This window comes from Nerophis ophidion, linkage group LG19 (genome assembly GCF_033978795.1).
Source record: "Nerophis ophidion isolate RoL-2023_Sa linkage group LG19, RoL_Noph_v1.0, whole genome shotgun sequence".
Classification (NCBI taxonomy): domain Eukaryota; kingdom Metazoa; phylum Chordata; class Actinopteri; order Syngnathiformes; family Syngnathidae; genus Nerophis; species Nerophis ophidion.
The window spans coordinates 44834290-44858861 of NC_084629.1; the positions used below are offsets into that span (position 1 = coordinate 44834290).

General features: G+C 42.3%; 1 protein-coding gene across 1 annotated transcript in view; it reads right to left on the reverse strand.

Moving 5' to 3' along the window:
• Nucleotides 1–24572, reverse strand: part of smarcal1 (SWI/SNF related, matrix associated, actin dependent regulator of chromatin, subfamily a-like 1) — a 42054-nt gene that overhangs the window by 2747 nt on the left and 14735 nt on the right. Inside the window, exons 7-16 of the mRNA XM_061880094.1 lie at nucleotides 18717–18867; nucleotides 18443–18604; nucleotides 18285–18350; nucleotides 16717–16857; nucleotides 16420–16638; nucleotides 16251–16321; nucleotides 11489–11591; nucleotides 3946–4128; nucleotides 3779–3879; nucleotides 3591–3687 (exon numbers count right to left, since the gene is read on the reverse strand). Coding sequence (XP_061736078.1) covers nucleotides 3591–3687; nucleotides 3779–3879; nucleotides 3946–4128; nucleotides 11489–11591; nucleotides 16251–16321; nucleotides 16420–16638; nucleotides 16717–16857; nucleotides 18285–18350; nucleotides 18443–18604; nucleotides 18717–18867 — 1294 coding nt within the window. The remainder of the gene's footprint in view (nucleotides 1–3590; nucleotides 3688–3778; nucleotides 3880–3945; nucleotides 4129–11488; nucleotides 11592–16250; nucleotides 16322–16419; nucleotides 16639–16716; nucleotides 16858–18284; nucleotides 18351–18442; nucleotides 18605–18716; nucleotides 18868–24572) is intronic.

Here is a 24572-nt window from a genome sequence, read left to right on the forward strand (position 1 = left end):
AAGATCATTCTTCTCACTAAGCAGATTTTATATTAGAGTATTTTATTTATTTTAAGGGTTTTGGTCCGAAATGATCTCAGTAAGATATTACAGCTTGTTGCTGAGATTTGATGACCTATATTGAGTAAAACATGCTTGAAACTAGAATATCAACTGATGCAAAACTGTGTCATCAACACTCACAAGTATAAAAGTACTTTTTTAAAGTAGTAATGTCTTATTTCAAGCATGAAAAAAAAATCATGATTTTGACATAATTGTGTCTCATAATTAAAACAAATGACAACCAAATGGACTTTGCTGTTTTGTTGTCAATAAAACAATAGAAAATACGTATTCCTATAGTAGTACAGTTGGCACAGTACAGTAAACTGACAGTTGATATTTAACCATTTAACATTTCTAACAATTTTGAACAGAAAAGGTTCATGCAAATTGAGATAATTGTGTCTCATAATTAAAACAGATGACAGCCAAATGGACTTTGCTGTTATGTTGTCAATGAAACAATAGAAACTACGTACTCATATTGTAGTACAGTTGGCACAGTACAGTAAACTGACAGTTAATATTTAACCATTTAACATTTCTAACAATTTTGAACAGAAAAGGTTCATGCACATTCAGATAAATTCTTCAAAATTACAATAACAATTTTTTTGGACTGGGAGCCAAGCTGTATATATGCGCACTAATTGACTGAAAGAGCACGCACTTGGCACAATGATGTCATGTTATCCATGGAAAAATGCATTTTTAGACGGCTAGGAAACCCCAAAAGTAAAAAACGGTTGCCTTGTTGCCTTTCCATTAAGAACAATAAACTAGTTTTTAGTTTAAGTTTCCTGGTTTCAAGAAATGTCATGCCGAGTGCATATCATTATGTCAAAAATAACGTTACTAGAATTTACTTCATTTGTTTTTCAACATATTGAGCAAATAGGTCTCGTTTTTTTTCCTACGAAGAAAAGTGCACTTGTTATTAGTGAGAATATACTTATTTTAAGGTATTTTTGGGTTCATTGAGGTTAGCTAATTTTACTTGTTTTGGAAAGTCTTGACAAGCCGAATTTTCTTGTTCTATTTTCAGATAATTTTGCTTAGTTCAAATAAAATACCCCTCATTTTTGTATAAGTTTTCCTTGTTTTTGAACACTGACTTTTTGCAGTGCTCCTGGAGGAGCCCGAACCGTTCACAGGTCAGAGAGGAGATGTAAACCTCCCATCTGGTCCTTGGCCTACTGCGGGGTCTCCTCCCAGTGGGAATTGCAACGAGGACCTCCTTAGGGAGACGCTCGTGAGGCACCTAAGCTGGTTTCTTTCCAAGCGAAGGAGCAGCGGCTCTATTCTGAGTCTCTCTCTGGTGACTGAACTTCTCACCTTATCTCGAAGGGAGATGCCAGTCACCCTTCTGAGGAAACTCATTTTGGCCGCTTGTATCCACAATCTTATTCTTTCGGTCATGACCCACACTTCAGGACCATAGGTGAGAGTAAGAATGTAGATAGCTCAGTAAACCGAGAACTTAGCCCCTAAAATTGATTTACTAATTCATATTTAGAGTAGTTTCTATCTCACCCAGACTTTGTTTACTCTCTCACAGAAGGAACTAAACATTTAAAGGCCTACTGAAATGAGATTTTCTCATTTAAACGGGGATAGCAGGTCCATTCTATGTGTCATACTTGATCATTTCGCGATATTGCCATATTTTTGCTGAAAGGATTTAGTAGAGAACATCGACGATAAAGTTCGCAACTTTTGGTCGCTAATAAAAAAGCCTTGCCTGTACCGGAAGTAGCAGACGATGTGCGCGTGACGTCACGGGTTGTGGAGCTCCTCACATCCTCACATTGTTTATAATCATGGCCACCACCAGCGAGAGCGATTCGGACCGAGAAAGCGACGATTTCCCCACTAATTTGAGCGAGGATGAAAGATTCGTGGATGAGGATAGTGAGAGTGAAGGACTGGAAAAAAATAAAAAATTCTGATGTTATTAGACACATTTACTAGGATCCATCAATCCATCCATCATCTTCCGCTTATCCGAGGTCGGGTCGCGGGGGCAACAGCCTAAGCAGGGAAGCCCAGACTTCCCTATCTCCAGCCACTTCGTCTAGCTCTTCCCGGGGGATCCCGAGGCGTTCCCAGGCCAGCCGGGAGACATAGTCTTCCCAACGTGTCCTGGGTCTTTCCCGTGGCCTCCTACCAGCTGGACGTGCCCTAAACACATCCCTAGGGAGGCGTTTGGGTGGCATCCTGACCAGATGCCCGAACCACCTCATCTGGCTCCTCTCGATGTGGAGGAGCAGCGGCTTTACTTTGAGTTCCTCCCGGATGACAGAGCTTCTCACCCTATCTCTAAGGGAGAGCCCCGCCACTCGGCGGAGCAAACTCATTTCGGCCGCTTGTACCCGTGATCTTATCCTTTCGGTCATGACCCAAAGCTCATGACCATAGGTGAGGATGGGAACGTAGATCGACCGGTAAATTGAGAGCCTTGCCTTCCGGCTTAGCTCCTTCTTCACCACAACGGATCGGTACAACGTCCGCATTACTGAAGACGCCGCACCGATCCGCCTGTCGATCTCACGATCCACTCTTCCCCCACTCGTGAACAAGACTCCTAGGTACTTGAACTCCTCCACTTGGGGCAGGGTCTCCTCCCCAACCCGGAGATGGCACTCCACCCTTTTCCGGGCGAGAACCATAGACTCGGACTTGGAGGTGCTGATTCTCATTCCGGTCGGACCGGACCGGAATGAGATTTACTAGGATAATTCTGGAAAATCCCTTATTTGCTTATTGTGTTACTAGTGTTTTAGTGAGATTATATGGTACCTGAAAGTCGGAGGGGTGTGGCCACGGGTGTGGTGACCGCCAGTGTCTCCGGTGGGAGGAGGCAAGAGAGTCCGCAGCTGCAGGAGGACGCAAGCTCCGCTCATGTCTACGGTAAGAGCCGACTTATTACCACAATTTTCTCACCGAAACCTGCCGGTTGACATGTTCGCTTGACCGCTCTGTTCCATAGTAAAGCTTCACCTTTGAGAATGTAAACAAGGAAACACCGGCTGTGTTTGTGTTGCTAAAGGCAGCTGCAATACACCGCTTCCCACCTACATCTTTCTTCTTTGACGTCTCCATTATTAATTGAACAAATTGCTAAATATTCAGCAACACAGATATCCAGAATACTGTGTAATTATGCGATTAAAGCTGACTACTTATAGCTTGGATCGGGCTGGAAAAAAATGTCCGCTACAACCCGAGACGTCACGGGCACGTGTCATCTTACCGACGTTTTCAACAGGACACTTCGCGCGAAATTTAAAATTGCAATTTAGTCAACTAAAAAGCCCGTATTGGCATGTGTTGCAATGTTAATATTTCATCATTGATATATAAACTATCAGACTGCGTGGTCGCGAGTAGTGGGTTTTAGTAGGCCTTTAAGTCTGACTTTGAGATAACTGAGATTTATTTATTTCTAAAAAGCTGCTGCCACCTTCTGGATGAGCGGCCATGCTTCACACTTCTCTGTATATCGCTGAAATTCATAAAGTATGTAAAAGTGTGTATTTGGTTACCTTCGAGTGGAATTCAGCCGCCACTGCATTGGAATCGAGGTTGGACTCTGAAAGACCAATCTGCTCCAACACTTTCATTTTTGTTTGGATCATTGGCCTGCAACAAGCGGAGAAGCAAACTCTACACAACCCTTTACCAAACACACTGTTGAGAACTACAAAGAATGCTGGTGGTTGTCCAAACATACCATAGGTGATCATCAGCTGTTCCCATAGCAACCAAATAGTGAATGTTCACATTATTGGTTTGACCGATGCGATGCACTCTGTCTTCAGCTTGGACCAGAACCTGCGTTGAAAAAGTATTCAATGACGAGAGCAAAAAGAACATCTGTGAAGTTGAACTCCATCTTACCCCAGGATTCCAGAAAAGCTCTGCAAATATCACAAGGTCGGCGGCGTGCAGGGTCAGGCCCATGTTTGCGGCGGTGATGGACAGCACGGCCACGCAGGTCTGGTTAGAATACTGAAACTTGTCGCACAGCAGCTGGCGCTCACTCGATGGCGTACTCCCGTCAATGCGAATAAAACCGACATCCTGTTGACGCAAATTAGAGCTAACACTGACGGATCTTATTAAAAGGGGCGGTTTGCAACCTTTGCAGGGATGCCTGGAAGGGTGCTAACTTTCTAATGTGTTTCAAGCATTACATCCCACCTTCTAACACATTTTAGCACATAACGACCTAACTCGGACCATTGCGTAACATTAGCTTTGTGTGTTGTTAGCAAAAAAAATTTGCAATGTGGCTAGCTAACGTTAGTTGCCATTCAATGAATGTATATTCTGTCGTAACAACAACATGACTGCAAATTGTTAGTTGCTTCTGTGAAAATGCTTTTATGTAGAGCTGTGCAATAAGGCCTTTTTTTAATATCTCGATATTTTTAGGCCATGTCACGATACACGATATATATCACGATATTTTGCCTTAGCCTTGAATTAACACTTGATACATATAATCACAGCAGTATGATGATTCTGCTAGACACCGACCTCTATTTAATAATACAACTTTAACATTTGACAACCAAATAATAAAACAAGGTGACTCGGTAAAGAATCTGGGTATTATCTTCGACCCAACTCTCTCCTTTGAGTCACACATTAAAAGCGTTACTAAAACGGCCTTCTTTCATCTCCGTAATATCGCTAAAATTCGCTCCATTTTGTCCACTAAAGACGCTGAGATCATTATCCATGCGTTTGTTACGTCTCGTCTCGATTACTGTAACGTATTATTTTCGGGTCTCCCCATGTCTAGCATTAAAAGATTACAGTTGGTACAAAATGCGGCTGCTAGACTTTTGACAAGAACAAGAAAGTTTGATCACATTACGCCTGTACTGTATATACCTTTATATACATATATACATACATATATACCTATACTGTATATACCTTTATATACATATATACATACATATATACCTATACTGTATATACCTTTATATACATATATACATACATATATACCTATACTGTATATACCTTTATATACATATATACATACATATATACCTATACTGGCTCACCTGCACTGGCTTCCTGTGCACTTAAGATGTGACTTTAAGGTTTTACTACTTACGTACAAAATACTACACGGTCTAGCTCCATCCTATCTTGCCGATTGTATTGTACCATATGTCCCGGCAAGAAATCTGCGTTCAAAAGACTCCGGCTTATTAGTGATTCCTAGAGCCCAAAAAAAGTCTGCGGGCTATAGAGCGTTTTCCGTTCGGGCTCCAGTACTCTGGAATGCCCTCCCGGTAACAGTTCGAGATGCTACCTCAGTAGAAGCATTTAAGTCTCACCTTAAAACTCATCTGTATACTCTAGCCTTTAAATAGACCTCCTTTTTAGACCAGTTGATCTGCCACTTCTTTTCTTTCTCCTATGTCCCCCCCTGCCTTGTGGAGGGGGTCCGGTCCGATGACCATGGATGAAGTACTGGCTGTCCAGAGTCGGGACCCAGGATGGACCGCTCGCCTGTATCGGTTGGGGACATCTCTACGCTGCTGATCCGCTTGAGATGGTTTCCTGTGGACGGGACTCTCGCTGCTGTCTTGGATCCGCTTTGAACTGAACTCTCGCGGCTGTGTTGGAGCCACTGTGGATTGAACTTTCACAGTATCATGTTAGACCCGCTCCACATCCATTGCTTTCGGTCCCCTAGAGGGGGGGGTTGCCCACATTTGAGGTCCTCTCCAAGGTTTCTCATAGTCATCATTGTCACTGGCGTCCCACTGGATGTGAATTCTCCCTGCCCACTGGGTGTGAGTTTTCCTTGCCCTTTTGTGGGTTCTTCCGAGGATGTTGTAGTCGTAATGATTTGTGCAGTCCTTTGAGACATTTGTGATTTGGGGCTATATAAATAAACATTGATTGATTGATTGATTGATTCTATGTGTCTACATTAAAACATTCTTATATATGCTACTTTTAATCTTTCATGCAGAGAAGGAAATCCCAACTAAGTAAATTGACCAAAACTGTATTTATCAAGCAGTGGCACAAACATTCATCCATCTATCTATCAATCCATCCATTTTCTACCGCTTATTCCCCTTCAGGGTCGCGGGGGGCGCTGGCGCCTATCTTTTATTTTATTTCAGTTCAGTTCAGTTTATTTTCAGTCTAACAAAAACATATTCAAACATAGATCACGATTCAAAAATGAATAACATGACTGAAACAGGCAGAAGCAAAAAAGCTTATATGCCCAACATACCATTTTTTACATTCAATTAAGTTACCTTTTCTAATAATTTTGTAATATAGTCATTCAGCATTTACATTTGAGTTGCCCTTTAACAAATAATACAAAAATATGTACTTACACACATGCACTTTTTGGTAAATAAATAAACATACATACCTTCTAAATACAACATTTAATCAAACAAACATACATTTCTAGTTCACATAACTTTTTAAAATACATTGTGACATGTTCTTTTTGAAATTAAATACTGAGTCACTCATTTTTATTTCTTTACCAACAGAATTCCACAAATTAACACCGAGAACAGATAAACATCTACGTTTAACAACTAGTCTTGCTTTTGGTCAAATAAACTTAGATTCATCTCTCAGATTGTATTTGCTGGTCTGTAGAGAGAAGTATTTTTGAATTCCTTCTGGAAGAGTATTTATTTTGGCTTTGAACATTATCTGTGTTTATTTTACAATAAACAATATCTTGAAATTTCATAAGTTTTGATTTAACAAATAATGGATGGGTATGGTCATAATATCCTGCTTTTTTTTTTGCAGCAAAACAATATCATTAATTATGGTTTTAAAAGCGGTTCCCCAGAGTTCTACACAGTATGTCATGTATGGAAGTATCAAAGTATAATAAATTGTTAACAAAGAATTATAATTAAGTAATTCTTTAGTTTTATACAAAACACCAAGTGTTTTTGGTATTTTTGTTTTTATATAATTTATAGTCAATTATAACTCCCAAAAACTTATCTCAGCTACAATCGGGCGGAAGGCGGGGTACACCCTGGACAAGTCGCCACCTCATCACAGGGCCAACACAGATAGACAGACAACATTCACACTCACATTCACACACTAGGGCCAATTTAGTGTTGCCAATCAACCTATCCCCAGGTGCATGTCTTTGGAAGTGGGAGGAAGCCGGAGTACCCGGAGGGAACCCACGCAGTCACGGGGAGAACATGCAAACTCAATACAGAAAGATCCCGAGCCTGGATCTGAACCCAGGACTGCAGGAAAGTATTGTGAGGCAGACGCACTAACCCCTCTGCCACCGTGAAGCCCACACACACAAACATTCATGTCATTTCCAAAAGAGAAAGTGCAAGATTGTCAGAGACATTTTAAAACAAGCGATTAGTGCACTTTTGTGCATGATGTCACTAAGATGACATATCAAAACAACACTAAATTAAAGTGCGCTTTTTGTACAGAACGCCACTACAATAGTTTAAAACAAATAAAGTGCACTTTTGTGCATGATGTCACACAAGATATTTCAATAATTGTCAAATAAAAATGAGCTGCATAATAGGAAATCCAATAGTGTATGTCCTTCGCTATGTGGTAGGTTCCTGCGGACATTATCTCCTTTGTTGTTGACTATTTTTTTCCATTTGGCGCTGATCTGGAAATGTTTGCCTCGGCATTTTGATGGTGTGGGCGTGTGAAACCGAATGGAGATGTTGACATGCGGAGTAAGCACTCTTCATTCTCTAGCAGGTGACTTTTCAAATGATGCCACATATTAGCAGTAATGCTACTTTTTGTAGCAACGCTTTTGCCCCACACTTGACAAATTACGGTTGTCTGTTCGACATATTCCCACTTGAAGCCAAACCACCGCCACACAATGGACCCCTTGCTTTTTTTCTTAGGAATTAATTCTTCCTTCATTTCTTACCAGATTCGCACCTTCTCTCTCTCGTATTACCAGTCGCACGGCTCCGCTAGCATCACAGCTAACGTTACCCATGCTGCTACCTCTCTGCTCCGCGAGGGCGTATACGTATGTGACGTATGTAAGAAGGTGCGCTTGCTGTCTGTGAGAAGGCCAGACAACAAAGAGCGAGAAGACGCTGTAGTGCAGGGGTCGGGAACCTTTTTGGCTGAGAGAGCCAAAAAGCCAAATATTTTGAAATATATTTCCGTAAGAGCCATACAATATTTTTTTTAACACTGAACACAACTAAACGCGTGCATTTTTAAGTAAAACCAACATTTCTAGAGTATAATAAGTCTCTTATTCTTTGAAATAACATTGTTATTCTGAAGCGAACTGTGGAGGGGGCGTGGCCTGCGGGCCTGCAGGCCTGCAGCAACAGGTGCGTAGATGGCCCACCTGGGCCTTGTTATCTAATCACCTGTCGCTCTGTTATAAGCAGCAGCCAGGAGGAAGGTTGGGGTTGGGGCTGGAAATACAATTGCTGGAAAACAACTGAGATATTTTCTGAAAAATAAAACAATATTGTACCCTGAAACAGGCTCTCATGTCAGTGCTTGGTGGTCTGAAAAACCCCCAGGAGGGCAAACCCCACACTAACCAATAATAAATAAATAACTTCTTACCATTGACGCAACTTCTTGAACAGGTGCGGTAGCAAAAAGGATGGACGGATTAAAAATGAATGAGAATAATTTATATTTTGAACATTATTTTCATTATTATCAGTAGAAGCATTTAAGTCTCACCTTAAAACTCATTTGTATACTCATTTGTATACTCTAGCCTTTAAATAGACTCCCTTTTTAGACCAGTTGATCTGCCGTTTCTTTTCTTTTTCTTCTATGTCCCACTCTCCCTTGTGAAGGGGTCCGGTCCGATCCGGTGGCCATGTACTGCATACCTGTGTATCGGCTGGGGACATCTCTGCGCTGCTGATCCGCCTCCGCTTGGGATGGTTTCCTGCTGGCTCCGCTGTGAACGGGACTCTCGCTGCTGTGTTGGATCCGCTTTGGACTGGACTCTCGCGACTGTGTTGGATCCATTGTGGATTGAACTTTCACAGTATCATGTTAGACCCGCTCGACATCCATTGCTTTCTTCCTCTCCAAGGTTCTCATAGTCATCATTGTCACCGACGTCCCACTGGGTCATTATTGTCACCGATGTCCCACTGGGTGTGAGTTTTCCTTGCCCTTATGTGGGCCTACCGAGGATGTCGTGGTTGTTTGTGCAGCCCTTTGAGACACTAGTGCTTTAGGGCTATATAAGTAAACATTGATTGATGATGATTGATTATTTTCAACACTATGATTACAAGTGGAATTATTCATTACTTATCGTGTTAAGCAACGTCAGCTCAGATTTATCAGAGAGCCAGATGCAGTCATCAAAAGAGCCACATCTGGCTCCCGAGCCATAGGTTCCCTACCCCTGCTGTAGTGTAATGCCAGCAGCTAAAAGCAACTGCGTGAGAAGGTATCCTCGAATATCAAGATATAGTCATTTTCTATATCGCACAGAGACAAACCAGCGATATATCGAGTATATCGCCCAGCCCTACTTTTACGTGTATGCACGCGCTCCCTGCAAGAAGACAACCTGAACGGTACACAAACGTTTCAGGTTGGGAAGCAATTTTTATTCAATATACTTGCTAGTTGTGAAAAATACCGTCTTTTTTTTGATTGATTGATACTTTTATTAGTAGATTGCACAGTTCAGTACATATTCCGTACAATTGACCACTAAATGGTAACACCCCAATACGTTTTTCAACTTGTTTAAGTCGGGGTCCACGTTAATCAATTCATGGTTTTTAAAAATGACTACTTTTTTATGCATAACCTATCCCATTTACTGCTACAAAATTTCAACATTATTCATGACTTGCTTTTTTTTGGTAAGTTTATAAATTGTTTTTGTCCTTTTCAGCATGGTCTTAGTACTTCTCTATAAGGTGGAAGATTACATTAGCATTAGAGTGTTTTTACTGTCCAGAGCTACTCAATATTTAATGTGTTCAGACATTGTTGGAAAATTCCGTCTACAGTGTAGGTTAATGGGATGGATGAACCTCAAACTGAAAATAAGCATGTTTGATTTTCTCCAAGAAGCCCCAATAAGACAATTGGGTACTGCTACTGCAATGGATTACTTTAGTGCAGGGGTGCCCATTACGTCGATCGCGAGCTACCAGTCGACCATGGGGGGTGTGTCAGTCCATCTCCAGCCAGGCTTTTAAAAAAATAGACCTAAAAATTAGTGATCATCAACCTTCACCAAGACGTCACTTAAATGACATTCACGGTACCGGAGGGTCTTGTGAGATGACGCTGGCTGCTGCAAGATCATTATTATGAAAATATGACCAAGAGGAAGGCGAGAAACACTTTTTATTTCAACAGACTCTCGTGCCGTACCTTCCGTCAAAACTCTAAAGGCCGACTGCACATTTCCTATCTTCACAATAAACGCCCTGCTTCATGCTGCCTGCGCTAACTAAATACAGAGTCTCGGAAAACTGGCGTGCTCAAGCGATCCCTCAGAAAGCTGGCGTGCACATCACTTGCGCACGCCAGCTTTCCGAGACTCTTATTTTGTTAGCGCAGGCAGCATGAAGCAGGGCTTTTATTGTGAAGATAGGAAATGTGCAGTCGGCCTTTAGAGTTTTGACGGAAGGGACGGCGCGAAAGTCTGTTGAAATAAAAAGTGTTTCTCGCCTTCCTCTCTGTCATTTTTTCATAATAATGAACTGGCAGCAGCCAGCGTCATCTTACAAGACCCTCGGGTGCCGTGAATGTCAATCAAGCAAGCTACGGAATTTGCCGCCGATGTTTTTCTTGTAAAGTGTATGGAAGCTGGATGAATTAGATGCCAAAAACCAACCACTTTCATGTGGTATTGTACAGAAAGGACAACTTTTTTTCTCCTCCATTTGAAAATGTGGGCGTTATCATCATTACTGTCTGATTCCAATCAATGCAAGTCATCAGAATCAGGTAATACACCAACTTATATTCTTGTCTTTGTGAAAGAAAGACATCTATATGTGTTACACATGCTTGTATTATCATTAAACACATTTAACTTGTTTACAAAAATGTCTCTTTCATAAATAAATAAATATAAATGATATATATAAATGAGGTAGATCCCCTCGAGTTGGTCAATTGAAAAGTAGCTCTCCTGCAGAAAAAGTGTGGGCACCCCTGCTTTAGTGGTATTGTTATTGCAGCTGTATTCGTAAGTCCTTAGATTGAGATCCAAACTATCTGCTGCAAGCAATGCTGACCTCCTTTAGTTAACCTATGTACGTATTTTATAGGTAGAAACGTGGGCCCTCAAAATGAGCATCTGCATGAACAATATGATTTGCCTGAGTGACTGGACAGGACATATTAAAAGAAAAGAAGTGGTAGAAAAGTGCAAAGTTGAACTCACCTTTTTAACAAGTTCGTTTGTAATGTGATCCAACACCAACTTATGATGGGCGAACACTAGGAACTTTTCCCTCCCACACTCCAAGATGTCAGTGATGTATTCCCTATTAAAAGGTACAAAAAATGATTTCTCAACACATCATCATCCACACTTGATGAACATACTAGGGTTGTCCCGATCCGATATTTGGATCGGATCAACCGCCGATATTTGCCAAAAAATGCGTATCAGCAAGGCATGGGAAAATGCCGATCCAGATCCAGTTTTTATAAAAAAAATCCGGTCCGTGTTTTCCAATGCATCAATTTAAAAAATACGTTCCACTCTTCTGCTGCTCCCTATGCTCCGTTCCGCATTTTCCAGCACACCTTCAACACATCCAAAGGTCCGTGTTCTAACCCTTAAGACGGCCATGTGAATTAAAAGTGACGGTAAAAATGTCAGCTGTGTGGGATTATTTTACCCTACAAAACGAAAAAGATGAAGAGGTGGAGTGCAAAACATGCCACAATAAAGTCAAGCGAGGTGGTAAAGTTGTAAGACATTTTAATGGCTTGAGGGTGAGAGGCTTTTTAGCACACATCATGGATGAACACAGGAGCAGGCTGACACCTGAGCATGTTGAAGTGTTCGTCTTTGTTAGAAAGAATCTCCCCATTATCCTTGGACTTCAATTGTTTGCCCCCTCCTGACTGGGGCAAACAATTGAAGGGAGTGTGTAGATATATATACTTTTTTTAAGTTAACACTTGTTCAAAAGCAAGTATTGATACTGAGTTATAGACATTTTATCCCACTCAGGTTGTTTGTGTGTTTTGCTTTTTTTAATAATGTTTACAGCATTATTTGCACTTTATACTGTTCATTTTTTTACTGTTTAATGATGCCATTTCTACTTTGTGTGTATCCTTGAATACCAATTATTGTGTATTATTCAAACTCACCTAATTCAGCTGGCTAGTTGTTATCAAGAGTACTAAAACCCTTTTCAACATGAATATGACAACTAAGTAGGCTAAATAACTTTAAACTTCAATACATGCTCGGATAGGCCAGTATCGGCCAGTATCGGTATCGGATCGGAAGTGCAAAAACTATATCGGTATCGGATCGGAAGTGCAAAAACCTGGATCGGGACATCCCTAGAACATACTGAATGTGTAAGACAAGTGTTTATTCACACCAAACTCATCCAAGCATGCCTTAAGGCAGTGTTTCTCAAATGGGGGTACGCGTACCCCTGGGGGTACTTGATGGTATGCCAGGGGGTACGTGAATTTTTTTTAAAATATTATAAAAATAGTAACAATAACACTTCAACAAAGTATGAATGTAAGTTCATAAACTGAACATCAAATCAAGTAGTAGGCTATTCCATTAATTGCCATAAACCCAGAGTGTCCTCCCCATGCCATGATGGTTTGATCCTACCTGGCGGTGTCGCACGGCACCAACTGTCAATCAACTATCGTGTAGAAAACAATGGAGGCGTGGTTAAAGCGTAGCAGTAATGCAGCTGAAAACGAGGAGGAACATGTGCCAAAGAAGGCCAAACCAGAGCCGGCAGTATTCCGAAGAATATGTGTTAATGGGATTTACGGCTTTGAGTTGTAACACCCCTAAGGCATTAAGAGGAGACTAAATAAATTCAGGACATCACAAGGCAAGATGCGAAAGGCGTCCACAATATCAGCCAAAGCCCTGGAGGCTTCTTACGTGGTGTCTTTGCTTGTTGCTAAAGCCAAAAAGCCGTTCATTATCGCTGAAGAGCTAATAATTCCAGCCGCTGTAGTGCTGGTCGAGACAATACTGGATAAAAACGCAGCGGACATTAATATAGGTTGTCTCTCTCTCTTCCCCTCCATCTTTCGGTATTCCTTTTTTTATTTATCTTTCTAGTTATCATTGTGTATACGTATTGTTGCATTTGAACAACTGTATTGTTGATAATAGAGGTAAACTATTGGTATTGTTCATGATTCTTCCATTGGTATTTGTATTGCTCTATTTGTAGTGTAAAAATGGTCATTGTCATTTCTATATTATTATTTTTTTTTTTCACTAACTGCTTCTTTGCTATCACTTTTACAATCATATTTGTACATATCGTATGTGCTTGTGTTGTTCTATTGTTGTTTTTGTTGTGTTTGCTGCTGTTGTTTTTGTCTCTCTGTCTAATCCCCCTCTTGTCCCCACAATTTCCCCCTCTGTCTTCCTTTTTTTCTCTTTCTATCCCCTCCTGCTCCGGCCCGGCTGCACCAAATGATAATATAAATACATTTAATAAATTCAAATTCAAATAAGGCAACAAGAGAAGTATCCTACACTTCTCTTTTGTAAAGTAAATCTGAACAGCCGATATGGGCATCTACATCAACTATACCAGTGGTCCCCAACCACCGGGCCGCGGCGTGGCCCGATTGGTACCGGGCCGCAGAAGAATTTTTATTGAAAAAAAAAAATAAATAAAAATATATATATATATTTTTTATTAAATCAACATAAAAAACACAATATACACTTACAATTAGTGCACCAACCACAAAAACCTAAATTTTTCATGACAAAAACGTCCCTTTTTCATGACAAAGAAGAAAAAAAGAAAAAAAAGGAAAAAAAAAGGACACCCCCCCCGGGCCGCGGGACAAATTATTAAGCGTTGACCGGTCCGCGGATACAAAAAGGTTGGGGACCACTGAACTATATGATTGGCCTAAGAAGCTGGACAGGACAAAAAAAAAAAAAAAACGCAGCGGGGAAAATAAAGAATGTGCCTTTTATCAAATGACTCTGTTTGCCGGAGAGTAGATAAACTGGGAAAAGACATTGTTGAGCAAGTTGTTGGAAAACTTAGCGACTCATTTTCTCTCCAGCTGGGTGAATCCACAGATATTAGTGGAAATGCTAAACTTGTAGGTTTTGTCAGATACATCGATACTGACGATATTTATGAGCACATACTTTTTTTGTATAACATTAGAGGGGAGAACAACAGGAGAGGACATTTTTGACATTGTCAACACTTTCTTCTCTGAGAATAGTATCAGTTGGAAGTCCTGTAGCAACATCTGCACAAATGCAGCGGCATGAGAGGACTGATTGCACGCACTAAAAAAGAAAACCCCGACATGAAGTGGACTCACTGTGTCAGACACAGGGAGGCATTGGCGTCCAGGAAAATTATCCCTGTGGTTCATGACGTTTAAAACGACAGCGTCAAAGTAGTCAACTTTATAAAATCAATGCCACTTAATTCACGTCTGTTTCGTCGCCTCTGTGAAAATATGGGAGATGAACACACGCAACTGCTGCTGCACACACAAGTGCGCTGGTTCTCCCGAGGGAAAAAAACTAAACCGGCTTTTGGAATTACGTTCCATAAATATTGATATTAAATATTTATTTTTTGGTGAAGAAATGTTTAGAATGAAGTTCATGAATCCAGATGGATCTCTATTACAATCCCCAAAGAGGGCACTTTAAGTTGATGATTACTTCTATGTGTAGAAATCTTTTTTCCAAATAGTTCAAGAAAGACCAATACAAATGAGCAATATTTTGCACTGTTATTAAATTAATTAAATTTATCCATCCATCTTCTTCCGCTTATCCGAGGTCGGGTCGCGGGGGCAACAACCTAAGCAGGGAAACCCAGACTTCCCTCTCTCCAGCCACTTCGTCTAGCTCTTCCCGGGGGATCCCGAGGCGTTCCCAGGCCAGCCGGGAGACATAGTCTTCCCAACGTGTCCTGGGTCTTCCCCGTGGCCTCCTACCGGTTGGACGTGCCCTAAACACCTCCCTAGGGAGGCGTTCGGGTGGCATCCTGACCAGATGCCCGAACCACCTCATCTGGCTCCTCTCCATGTGAAGGAGCAGCGGCTTTACTTTGAGTTCCTCCCGGATGACAGAGCTTCTCACCCTATCTCTAAGGGAGAGACCTGGAAACTCATTTGGGCCGCTTGTACCCGTGATTTTATCCTTTCGGTCATGACCCAAAGCTCATGACCATAGGTGAGGATGGGAACGTAGATCGACCGGTAAATTGAGAGCTTTGCCTTCCGGCTCAGCTCCTTCTTCACCACAACGGATCGGTACAACGTCCGCATTACTGAAGACGCCGCACCGATCCGCCTGTCGATCTCACGATCCACTCTTCCCTCACTCGTGAACAAGACTCCCAGGTACTTGAACTCCTCCACTTGGGGCAGGGTCTCCTCCCCAACCCGGAGACGGCATGCCACCCTTTTCCGGGCGAGAACCATGGACTCGGACTTGGAGGTGCTGATTCTCATTCCGGTCGCTTCACACTCGGCTGCAAACCGATCCAGTAAGAGCTGAAGATCCCGGTCAGATGAAGCAATCAGGACCACATCATCTGCAAAAAGCAGAGACCTAATCCTGCGGTCACCTAACCGGAACCCCTCAACGCCTTGACTGCGCCTAGAAATATTACATATTAAATTAAATTTAATAAATCAGAAACAGATTTATCTCTTTTTTTTAACCCAAATGCTTTGCTCTGATTAGGGGGTACTTGAGTTAAAAAAAATGTTCACAGGGGGTACATCACTGAAAAAATGGTTGAGAACCACTGCCTTAAGGGACTTTACTCTTTGGAAGCATGGAATTGAACAAAATGAGAACAATGTGCTCTTGCTTTACGTCTTATTGATTAAAAGTTGTGTCTCACTATTTTTGTCCGTACAGTAATGTTACAAAACCTCCCAGATCACAATTAAATATTTTGAAAGTGAGTACATACATAATGGCTTGTAGCTTCGCTTCAGCTGTGTGGTTATAGAAAATAAGGAGGGCTTCTTTTTCCTCCCTTTTCTGAAATGGAAAAATAAAATGTTTGTTGCTTGTGGAGAAAATATTGCAGCAAATAAAATAATTGGTGGCATCTTCAATGATTGTCATGTTTTACTCACATTATTGCGTCCCTCTGATAACCGCAAGGCCGCAGCTGAAAGAGCTGCTCTGATGCGGTTGCTGACCCCATCGATGGTTACCGTGACAACTTTGCGTTGTTTGGAAGGAAGCTGGGAGAGAACGTCGGACTTGAGCCGCCGCAGCATCAAAGACTCAGACAGGAGCAGTTTTAGTTCGCTGAGATGGGAGGAGCCAGAGTAATCCCAACCCCAAGTCGACTGCCGAAGAGAGATGGAAAGTATTTAATTGGTTCCTACAAAGTTCAGCTCTATCGCTGGATGTGTACTCGTAGATACCTGTTTGGCATCACAGTAGCGCAGCCCAAACTCGTGGAAGCGTGGGAAGAGTGACGGTTTGACGGCCAATATCTGGGTGTAGAGCTCAGAAGGTCTGGACATGGCAGGGGTCCCTGACAGGAGAATGACTCGCTTGGCTTTCTGGGGGGGTGAGGGCAATGAAGACAAAAGATATAAGTCAAGAAATTAATCTGTAAAATGAGACTGAAAAAAGCACACATTTTCTAAGCAGCATTACAAGTTCATACAATATATATATATATATATATATATATATATACAAGATTTCCATTACAAGAATAATATAAGAACTAATTACTATGTATTAAAATGCCCATGCAAAATTGGTATAATAAATCAATAAACAATTACTATTTGTAATTACATTACTGTATTAACTAAAATATAACACCATTTTTTTATGTTAAAAATATACATACACATCATATATATATATATACATATCCATCCCATCCATTTCCTACCGCTTATTCCCTTACGGGGTCGCGGGCGCCTATCTCAGCTACAATCGGGCGGAAGGCGGGGTACACCCTGGACAAGTCGCCACCTCATCGCAGGGCCAACACAGATAGACAGACAACATTCACACTCACATTCACACACTAGGGCCAATTTAGTGTTGCCAATCAACCTATCCCCAGGTGCATGTCTTTGGAAGTGGGAGGAAGCCGGAGTACCCGGAGGGAACCCACGCATTCACGGGGAGAACATGCAAACTCCACACAGAAAGATCCCGAGCCTGGATTTGAACCCAGGACTGCAGGACCTTCGTATTGTGAGGCAGACGCACTAACCCCTCTGCCACCGTGAAGCCCTATATGTGTATATATATATATATATATATATATATATATATATACACACATATACATATACAATATACCCCCCACCCCCAACCCCGCCCCCTATTGTAGCCCAGAAGAGTTAGGGCTGCATTGGATTATGGGTATTTGTTCTGTTGTGTTACGGTGCGGATTTTCTCCCAAAATGTGTTTGTCAATCTTGTTTGGTGTGGGTTCACAGTGTGGCGCATATTTGTAACCGTGATAAAGTTGTTTATACGGCCACCCTCAGTGTGACCTGTATGGCTGTTGATCAAGTAGGTCTAGCAGTCCCTTCCGTGGATCTGCAGAGGCCTCATACAATATGTGACTGGGGTGGCACACTGTTTGTATGGTGGAAAAGGGGATGAGACGACAGGTTGTAGAGGACGCTAATGGCAGAACAATAACGGCACGCCCTTAATATTGTTGTCCGGGTGAAAACAAGGAGAATGATTGACCTAGGAGATTATCGGGAGGGGCACTGATATTCGGGTGTTCCCAGGAAAGACCGCTAGAGTTGGAAAGTATGTTGCTAGGGCGGGAAAGCCATTCAAAGAAGGTGAATTCATTAAAAAGTGATTGTTAGATTTTTTTTTTTTTAATCTTTTCTTGCGGCCCAGCCTCACCCAGTTTCTGCATCCAGTGGCCCCCAGGTAAATTGAGTTTGAGACCCCTGAGTTAAATATATGTCATTTATATGAACGGAGATATGAAAAAAAGCACCTTTAGTAGCGGCAAGGCAGCTTTACAACGAGCTGTCTTCATGTTCTTTAGAAAGTGAGATTCATCCTGCATAAAAAGCAAAAAAATACTAATTATTATTTTTAATTTGACTCATTAAGATGAACACACGTAGCTTTGATAGAACAACTGAAACTTACCATGATGAGAATGTCAAAGTGACTCCCTGGCAGCTGTTTGTCCGTCCTGCTCAGGAGATCGTAGCTGATGATGTTGACAAGCCCTGCCCTCAGGTTGTCTTTGGCCTTCACCACCACATTGATACTGTCAGGACTCAACGAGGGCAGCCAGCGTTGAAAGGCCTGTGTCAAGACAATGGTACAAGAAGCACAGATATTGTGTTGTTTTTCGGGATCAACAACTGTCCAAAACAATAATACACTGTAGTTTAGTTGGATCTGGGGTTATTCGTACCTGCGCCCAGGTGAAGCGTACAGAGGAAGGAGCCACCACCAGTACAGGCCACTCCTTCCTGTAATAGGAAGCAATGCAGATTGCCTGCACAGTCTTCCCTAGGCCCATGTCATCGGCCAGGAGGATGCGGCCTTGTTTAAACACTGCAAAACTACAAGGCACACAAAAATGTATAAATTTGACCATAACTGTACAGAAACACTGCTTTAGTTAATATCTTAAAAAAATTTGATAAACTGCAATAATCTGATGTCATACAACATACATAAAATCAGATCTACATTTAATTTAGTTTGTAGAGAGTACATTATATTACGTGCGTATATCCTCTCTGCATGAAGTTATTTGGTAAAAATGATTAAGGCCGCCAAAGTTTTTATTGGAGCCATATTTCCGGATTATGTTCTGTTTGGTAACCAGGGACATTTCCGGTGGAACTCTGTAAATTACCTTTCCCCTTTCCTCAAGCCGACTCAATTGAAACATAATAACCACACACTAAGAGAAAAATGTCTGACTGTTTCACTACTGCAATAAAACTGTATTGACCCAAATCTAAGACTCTAATATAAAACCGTCTGAAAAAGACGAGTCGGATTATATTTGGGGTCTAGATATATGTGCATGCAAAACAGCGGTGCCCAAAGCGAGTGAGAGGTTTTATTCCCCCCCCCCGTTACTCACACATATGCGACCTGCTTGAAAAGAACATGTTTTAACTTGTGTTAACAAGGAACAGTTAGAAAACAAAACAGGAGCTTTAAAGTTAATTTTAAGAAAAAGCTGACCAATCAAACGGTTGAAATACCTTGCAGTATGCAAGGTATTTCACTGATATTCAAAACATAATTGGAAAAATACAGTTGTGATCAAAATTATTCAACCCCCACACAATTTTGGCGTTTTAGCAAGTGGGACATTTATTCCGTATTTTGTTTATAGTCATATCAAATAAAGATGTGTCAAATAGACAAATGCCACTTCAATTGTAACACTGTATTTTACAAAATACCAAAAAAGGACATGTTTCTTAATATCAATCAATCAATGTTTACTTATATAGCCCTAAATCACTAGTGTCTCAAAGGGCTGCACAAACCACTACGACATCCTCTGGCAAGGAAAACTCACACCCAGTGGGACATCGGTGACAATAATGACCCAGTGGGACGTCGGTGACAATGATGACTATGAGAACATGATACTGTGATACTGATGATACTGATGACTATGAGAACATATGAGAACATGATACTGTGAAAGATAAATCCATAATGGATCCAACACAGTCGCGAGAGTCCAATCCAACACAGTCGCGAGAGTCCTGTCCAAAGCGGATCCAACACAGCAGCGAGAGTCCCGTTCACAGCGGAGCCAGCAGGAAACCATCCCAAGCGGAGGCTGATCAGCAGCGCAGAGATGTCCCCAGCCGATACACAGGCGAGCAGTACATGGCCACCGGATCGGACCGGACTCCCTCCACAAAGGAGAGTGGGACATAGAAGAAAAAGAAAAGAAACGGCAGATCAACTGGTCTAAAAAATATCTCATTGACAAAATGATTCAACCCCCTAGTTCCCTGCATCTTTAGTACTTAGTAGAACCCCCTTTGGCAGTAATGACATCCTTCAAAGGTGATACATAAGCTTCTTGCAAGCATCTACAGGTATTTTAGCCCATTCCTCTTGGGCAAAGGCCTCCAGTTCATTCATATTCTTGGGCTTGCGTGCTGCAACTGCCTTCTTCAAGTCCCACCACAGCTTTTCTATAGGATTTAGGTCTGGTGACTGTGAAGGCCACTCCAGAGTCTTCCAGCCCTTCTTCTGCAACCACTCTGATGTTGATTTGGAGGTATGCTTGGGATCCTTGTCCTGTTGGAAGGTCCAACACCTCCCAAGCCTCAGCTTTGTCACTGACTTCATGACATTTGCAGCTAATATATCCTGCTAGGAAATAGAATTCATAATGCCTTGAACGCGCTGGAGATTCCTGGTACCTGAGGCAGAGAAACAGCCCCAGAGCATGATTGACCCCCCCACCCACCATGCTTAACAGTAGGCAAGGTGTTCTTCTCTTTGTAAGCTTAATTTTTTCTCCTCCAGACATAACATTGATTCATAGGCCCAAGGAGTTCCACTTTTGTCTCATCACTCCATAGAACAGTTTCCCAAAACCTTTGGGGTTTGTCCAGATGATTTTTGGCATACTGGAGTCAATTTTTTCTTGTGCCTGGTAGTCAGAAGTGGGGTGCGCCTGGGATAGGCCTTCTTCTCGTAGTGCGCGCCTTATTGTCTGGGACGAAACCTGCGTTCCCCCCTTTGCAATGTCCTGTTGTAGTTCCTCAGCTGTTACCCGGGGGTTTTTCACCACTGTACGCACACAGCATCCTCTTTCTACCACGCCCAGGTAGTGTTTCCACTGTGCCTTTAGCTTTAAACTTGCGAATTATACTCCCAACTGTGTCTCTTGGAATGTGTAATGTCTTTGGTATTTTCTTATATCCATATCCTTTCTTATGAAGAGAAATTAGCTCCTCTCTTGACTTCTTTGACCACTCCCTGGACTTCACCATGTTGCAAAAAACACCATTGACCATCTACAAGAACCTGAGCGTCACAGTCTTTTTCAATCAGTTTAATTGTTGCTCGTTATGGTTCTAATCACATCTACAGGTGTTTTCAACACCTGATTGAATAGACCTTAATCAAATTCTGTTCTTAAGAGTGATGATCTTCAAGGGGTTGAATAATTTTGTCAATGAGATATTAAGAAAAATGTCCTTTTTTGGTATTTTGTAAAATACAGTGTTACAATTTAAGTTGCATTCGTCTATTTGACACATCTTTATTTGATATGACTATAAACAAAATACGGAATAAATGTCCCACTTGCTAAAACACCAAAATTGTGTGGGGGTTGAATAATTTTGATCACAACTGTACATATTTGGCTCAAAATTAATACAGTGCACACAGAAAGTATTCACAGCACTTCACTTTTTACCACGTTATGTTACAGCAGTGGCGCCCAATTCCGTCGATTGCGAGCTACCAGTTGATCACGGAAAGTGTGCCAGTTGATCGCCAGCCAGGCATTAAAAAAAGTCCTTAAAATTAGCGATCAGCAATCTTCACGATGACGTCACTTTCGTCACTTGATTGACATTCGCAGCACCTGAAGATCTTGACGTCGGGTGCTGCGAGCTCAGTGTGAAGAAAAAAACGGCTGACAGGAAGACGAGAAACACTTTTTTTATTTCAGACACTCTCTCGCGGCACGTGTCATCAAAAACCTAAAGACCGACCGCACAGTTCCTGTCATCACTGCTGCTACATCCTGCCTACACTAACAAAATAAGAGTCTCAGAAAGGTAGTGCACACAAGCTAGAACGCTACGGAGTGAATGTACACTATATTGCCAAAAGTATTTGGCCACCCATCCAAATGATCAGAATCAGGTGTCCTAATCACTTAGCCCGGCCACAGGTGTGTACAATCACGCACTTAGCCATGGAGACTGTTTCTACAAACGTTTGTGACGGAATGGGCCGCTCTCAGTCATTTCCAGCGTCATAGGATGCCACCTGTGCAACAAATCCAGTCGTCAAATGTCCTCGCTCTTAAATATTTGATTTAGGAATAGATTAGATAAAGTACTATCTAATCTATTCCTAAATCAACAGTCGGCTTTATTATATGAAAATGGAAGAGTTTGGGAACAACAGCAACTCAGCCACCAAGTGGTAGGCTACGTAAACTGACAAGAGAGGGGTCAGCAGATGCTGAAGCGCATAGTGCAAAGAGGTCGCCGACTTTCTGCACAGTCAGTTGCTACAGAGCTCCGAACTTCATGTGACCTTCCAATTAGCCCACGTACAGTACACAGAGCACCTTTTTCTATCTGGGACTCACCGAGGGTGGACGTTCCCCTTTCCTCTCCCTTATCTCTCCTGCTTGCTTCTTTGTTTTGTCTTGTCTTTAACTTTTTGCACTGCTCTCCAGATCTAACCATTGGAACTATTTAACTGGCCTCAACAAAATTGACAAGCTCTTGGGTTTAGGGGAACCTGCTGTCGTGACGAAGGGGTTGTTGCTGGACACACAACGGACTCTTGGGAGAAGAAGGAGTGCCGCGTGCCTGGCGACCCTTTTCTGTTGAGGACGTGAAGATATCCACCTATATCAGGACATCTTCTGATTGGAGTAAGCGTTGCTCTGGTTTGTCAACAAATTGGAAGTTGCTGGCAGTCTTCAAAGTACCCCAAAGCTGCCACAAATGATTGGAGGATGCGGGAAGAACTGTGGATTACATCGGACTGTCTACCCCGCGCGGGCTTCACGGTGGCAGAGGGGTTAGTGCGTCTGCCTCACAATACGAAGGTCCTGCAGTCCTGGGTTCAAATCCAGGCTCGGGATCTTTCTGTGTGGAGTTTGCATGTTCTCCCCGTGAATGCGTGGGTTCCCTCCGGGTACTCCGGCTTCCTCCCACCTCCAAAGACATGCACCTGGGGATAGGTTGATTGGCAACACTAAATGGTCCCTAGTGTGTGAATGTGAGTGTGAATGTTGTCTGTCTATCTGTGTTGGCCCTGCGATGAGGTGGCGACTTGTCCAGGGTGTACCCCGCCTTCCGCCCGATTGTCGCTGAGATAGGCACCAGCGCCCCCCGCAACTCCAAAAGGGAATAAGCGGTAGAAAATGGATGGATGGATGGATGTCTACCCCGCAGTTTTGAGGGCCAGTCATAGACAATTTTAGAGTGAAAAGCTAATATTATTTTCACTCGCATTCAAATCTTTTTAACTTGGATTGTTTTCCTGGCTTCGAGACTCTCCCTAAGATCACTGCAAGCAAAGACACAACAAACTCCCTTTTTTTGTCTCTCATGGAAACACACCTGTTGTTGTGAACTTTGGACCAGCGACGGAAAATACATCAAGGCCGTGGAACAGAGACACACTATGGGCTTATACACACACACACATCCATCCACAAAAAAAAATATATACGCCACACATACACCCCCCTGTCCCCCAATCCAACACCCTCGACGCAAATCCCGTAGGGGTAATGAATGGATGGTCAGCACCTGAGAGCTGCGACCTACCACCATTACCTTGAACTACCTTCCCTCTGTTGCTAGATATCTCGAGATGTATGTTGTAATATGTATATGCGCTTTGCTATGGAGGTTTTTTCTCACTCCGAACTGGGCCCCCTTAGGAGCCCAGTCTGCATTGTATTTTTTTACTCATCCTTCCCCAGCGTTTACTTTTTTCCAATCTTTTACTGGGCGCCTTATGGCGACTCATCAGCGTTCTTGTTCTGTACCCCTGTATATTGTTTGTTTGTCTAATCTTGAACAGGTTTGTGCTGAAAACAAAGTTTTGTTGCACTTGTTGCAATGACAATTAAGACCTACCTACCTTCATGGAATGGGTTTCTATGGCCGAGCAACTGCATCTAAGCCATACATCACCAAGTCCAATGGGATGCAGTGGTGTAAAGAACGTCGCCACTGGACTCTAAAGCAGTGGAGACGCGTTCTCTGGAGTTATGAATCACACTTTTCCATCTGGCAATCTGATGGACGAGTCTGGGTTTGGAGGTTGCCAGGAGAGCAGTAGATTTCAGACTGCATTGTACCGAATGAGAAATTTGGTGGAGGAGGAATTATGGTGTGGGGTTGTTTTTCAAGAGTTCGGCTTGACCCGTTAGTTCCAGCGAAAGGAACTTTGAATGCTCCAGGATACCAAAACATTTTGGACAATTCCATGGTCCCAACATTGTGGAAACAGTTTGGAGCGGGCCCTTTCCTTTTCCAACATGACTGTGCACCAGTGCACAAAGCAAGGT